At 42.9% G+C, this 5,000-nt stretch overlaps 1 protein-coding gene across 1 annotated transcript in view; it reads left to right on the forward strand.

Moving 5' to 3' along the window:
• Positions 1–5,000, forward strand: part of LOC143297112 (MAM domain-containing glycosylphosphatidylinositol anchor protein 1-like) — a 123,912-nt gene that overhangs the window by 112,417 nt on the left and 6,495 nt on the right. Inside the window, exon 4 of the mRNA XM_076609284.1 lies at positions 2,807–2,842. Coding sequence (XP_076465399.1) covers positions 2,807–2,842 — 36 coding nt within the window. The remainder of the gene's footprint in view (positions 1–2,806; positions 2,843–5,000) is intronic.

Genomic DNA, 5,000 nt, shown 5'->3' on the forward strand with positions numbered 1-5,000 from the left:
TAATTAGTAATAATAATAATAATAATAATAATAATAATATCATATTTCACGCTAATCTTGTGTTACAACATTACAAAGTTGGTAAACAATGATATCATTCTTTCTTTGGAAGGGAGATGTTACAATGTTACAAAGTTGGTAAAACAATGATATCATTCTTTCTTTGGAAGGGAGATGTTACAATGTTACAAAGTTGGTAAAACAATGATATCATTCTTTCTTTGGAAGGGAGATGTTACAATGTTACAAAGTTGGTGTGCACATGTCAAATGATGGGTATAAGGACAGGTCCGGTGCATCCTTATTTGAGGAAGTGTCTAGGTTTGTTCCAGTGTCCTTTCACGCAGTGAACCCCTTCGGACACGAGGGAGGGGAGTGGGGGGGGGGGGGGGGTGTTGGTAAAACAATGATATTATTCTTTCTTTGGAAGGGAGATTTTACAACGTTACAAAGTTGGTAAACAATGATATCATTCTTTCTTTGGAAGGGAGATGTTACAATGTTACAAAGTTGGTAAAACAATGATATCATTCTTTCTTTGGAAGGGAGATGTTACAATGTTACAAAGTTGGTAAAACAGTGATATCATTCTTTCTTTGGAAGGGAGATGTTACAATGTTACAAAGTTGGTAAAACAATGATATCATTCTTTCTTTGGAAGGGAGATGTTACAATGTTACAAACTTGGTAAACAATTATATTATTCTTTCTTTGGAAGGGAGATGTTACAATGTTACAAAGTTGGTAAACAATTATATTTTTCTTTCTTTGGAAGGGAGATGTTACAATGTTACAAAGTTGGTAAAACAGTGATATGATTCTTTCTTTGGAAGGGAGATGTTACAATGTTACAAAGTTGGTAAACAATGATATTTTTCTTTCTTTGGAAGGGAGATTTTACAACGTTACAAAGTTGATAAACAATGATATCATTCTTTCTTTGGAAGGGAGATGTTACAATGTTACATAGTTGGTAAAACAATGATATGATTCTTTCTTTGGAAGGGAGATGTTACAATGTTACAAAGTTGGTGTGCACATGTCAAATGATGGGTATAAGGACAGGTCCGGTGTTTCCTTTTTTGAGGAAGTTTCTGGGTTTGTTCCAATGTACCTTTTATTTACCTGTGTGCTGGTTGAATCGGTAGCGTAAGCAGCACTGACTTGAAGTTGTGTACCTTGTGAATGGAGGAGAGAGTTACCACTCTTTACTATTCGTTAATCATTTCATCTCCTGGCCTCATTATTTGTTAATTTCTTGGTAAACAATAATATTATTCTTTCTTTGGAAGGGAGATGTTACAAAAAAAAGTTGGTAAATAATAGTTGTTATACTTCCTTTGGCAGGGAACTGTTTTAAGGGAACTAACCGGGTTTGGTTAGTACATTGTATTGGAGAGTTACGTCGCTTGAGTCAGAACCAAAAAAAAAAAAAGGTTGACTTCAATTCACTGTCTCATTGTGTAAACTAGTCACAACAGTACAACACGCGCCCCGCTCATCCATCCAATGCAACACCACAACATGTTGACACTCTGTGTTTCGTGAGTGGAAGCAGAGTCGAGACATGAATTTTGACAGAGCTGAAAAATGCGCCGGGAGCAAACAACTCGAGTTGAAAAAAAAAAAGAAGAAAAAAAAGGAAATTTGATGAACCTCTTCCACCATCCACCACCGTCGTCGTCGTCTTCTTTTTCCACCTTGCACTTACACCTCTCTCCAGCAACCCCCCACCCCCCACTCCCACCCACCCCCACCCCCACCCCGCCCCCCTCACCTCACTCCCCACAACCCTCACCTCCCACCACGCACCTGTCCTGTTCCTTCATCCCCCAATAACTCTCTCTCTCTCTCCCTGTCTCTCTGATCACTCTCCCTCCTCTGTCTCTCTGTCTCTGTCTGTCTTTCTCTCATTTCTCTCTGTCTGTCTGCCTGTCTGTCTGTCTCTCTCTCTCTTTCTCTCACAAACGCAGGAAAGCAGACACATACACACACTAATACACACACAGAGACACAACTACACACAAGTACACACGCACACACACACACACACACACACACACACACACACACACGCACACAAACACACACACACACACACACGCACACAAACACACACACACACACACGCACTCACACTCACACTCGCCTCTCTATCTCTCTTTCATCGCCAGCGCGAGTTTTCTTTCTTTCTTTCTTTTCAGTGTTGTGCAGGATTTCACGAATCATTTGTATTCATAATAGCAAGTTCTGATTAAATCTTTCCCCGTTTGAGCCGTCGATACAAAGACATATCCATTCCTTTTTCTTTTTTTTTTTCTTTTCTTTTTTTTGTTTTGTTTTTTGGGATGTGGCCATCTTATATGACTCAAGCGGTTATAATTGTCTGGCGTGGCAATTGTGTGGAACGGTGATGAGCCGCTGATGAATTTTGCTTTCCCTTTTGAAGCTGCCAAGATTGATGTTTATGCGATGTGCTTTTTTTCTTCTTTTTTCTTTCTTTCTTTCTTTTTTTTTTTTTTTTTTTGCGTCAGACACGTTCCTTAGAAGAGAGAAAAGGGGGAAAGGGGTGTGTGGGGGGGGGGGGGGGGGGGGGGGGGGGGTGGGGGGGGGGGGGGGGGGGGGGGGGAGAGGGGGACAGAAAAGAACTTGAACTAAAAACTCTTGAAAGCCTGTGTCAAAAGGGAATGGGGGCGGTGGTGGTGGCGGAGGAGGAGGAGGAAGAGGGGGCGAATATTGGAGAGAGAGAGAGGGGGTGTGGGGTGGGGGGCTGGGGAGAGAGAGAGAGAGAGAGAGAGAGAGAGAGAGACGGGGGGTGGTAGGGGAGCGAACAATCAAACAGGCAAACAGACAGACAGACGGACAGACACGGAAAGAGATATATAATGAAAAAAAAAGAAAAAAAAAGAAAGTTGCTTACATCCAGGAGAGTGGTGTGATACAGTGCAATATAGAGCGATAGGTTGGTAGGTAGGTCCAGAAAGCCAGCCGGGCTAAACTGTAGCTGGTCCTCTGGTTTCCCATGACCTTAAGTTAACTGCATGATACCCCCTACCCCCACCCCCCACACCCCCCGACCCCCCACGCCCCCATCCCTTCGTCAGAGACGGTCTGTTTCAGCATTTGATACAACAGCTTTTTGTATTGTATTGTATTGTATTGTATTGTATTGTATTGTATTATTCTTTTTTTTGTCACAACAAATTTCTTTGTGTGAAATTCGGGTTTGCTGTCCCCCCCCCCCCCCCCCCCCCCCGCAGGCAGGAAGAGCGCGTCGCTGCTCTGAGAGCGCCTTCCCATTATTATTTTCACTTTGATACCGATACTGTGATGAATACCTGCATCTTCGCCCTCCCCCTCCTCCTCTTCCCCCTCTTCCTTCTTCTTCTTCTTCTTTTCACTTTGATACCGATACTGTGAGGTATACCTGCATCTTCTCCCTCCCCCCCCTCCTCCTCCTCCTCCCCCCTCTTCCTTCTTCTTCTTCTTCTTCTTCTTCTTCTTCTTCTTTTTTACACTTTGATACCGATACTGTGAGGTATACCTGCATCTTCCCCCTCCTCCTCTTCCTCTTCCTCCTCCTCCTCTTCCTCCTTCTTCTTCTTCTCCTTCTCCTTCTTCTTCTTCTTCTTCTTTTACACTTTGATACCGATACTGTGAGGTATACCTGCATCTTCCCCCTCCTCCTCCTCCTCTTCCTCCTCCTCCTTCTCCTTCTTCTTCTTCTTCTCCTTCTCACTTTGATACCGATACTGTGAGGTATACCTGCATCTTCCCCCTCCTCCTCTTCCTCTTCCTCCTCCTCCTCTTCCTCCTTCTTCTCCTTCTTCTTCTTCTTCTTCTTCTCTTCTTCCTCTTCTTTATTTCGTTTTTTTTTTTTTTTTTTTTTGGGGGGGGGGGGGGGGGGGGGGGGGTTCTTTCCCTTTTTCTTTCCATTGTTGCTTCTTCCACGTCTTTCACTTACTCCTTATGTTATGGTTTTGTATATGAAAATGATTTTCTCTTTTTCATGCTGGGAGCTTCACAGTGACGTTTCATTGCAAAACTGATGATGATGTTGATGTTGATGATGATGATGATGATGTTGATCATTTATTCTTGAATTATCACGACAATGGTTTGTAATGTTGGCAATGATAATGATGACCTCCTGCTGTTACTTTTGATGATAGTGATGATGAATGATGATGATGATCAAGATGAGGATGAAAGTGGTAGTGGTGGTGGTGGTAGTGATGATGATGATGATGGTGATGAGGATGAAAATGGTGGTGAGCCTTGCACGCACACACACGCACACACGCACACACACACACACACACACACACACACACACACACACACACACACACACACACACACACACACACGCATACATATACAAGTTTGTTCATGTTGTCATTCAGTACTAATGCAAATGATGGATGACGTTTTCACACTGAAATTGCTGTATTGTGAAATCAACACGACTTCTGTATACATGTTTATATGACACAACTGTTTCACTGAACTGCATTTCGTTTCCACGAATCCAATCTTTTTTTTCTTTTTTTTCTTTTTTTTTTTGAGGCTGACGGATAAAAAGTAAATAAACCAATACGATACTATGCAACAGAATACAACATGATACAGTATAGAATACAATATACAGTTCAATACAATACATTATAACACAACACAACACAGCTGTCTGTGAACTGTATTGCATCAATTTATTTACTGTTGTTTGTAATCCCTCAGCTTATTCTAAACAAGATTTTTTTTTCAATCCGCTCATCTAATTTCTTACTTGTCTTGTCCTACCCCCCCCCCCCCCCCCCCCACACACATACATACATACAACTCCCTCAACCCCCTCCCAACCCCCTTTCCCGTCCCCGCAACCCCCCCCCCCCCCCCCCCCCTCCGTCCGTCCACTAACTGACCCCACCGACCACCCTACCAAAAACCCTGATTGACCTCACCCCCTCCACCGTGTTTGAAACGGCACACACACACAC

The sequence above is a fragment of the Babylonia areolata genome, chromosome 22 (genome assembly GCF_041734735.1).
Source record: "Babylonia areolata isolate BAREFJ2019XMU chromosome 22, ASM4173473v1, whole genome shotgun sequence".
NCBI lineage: Eukaryota > Metazoa > Mollusca > Gastropoda > Neogastropoda > Buccinidae > Babylonia > Babylonia areolata.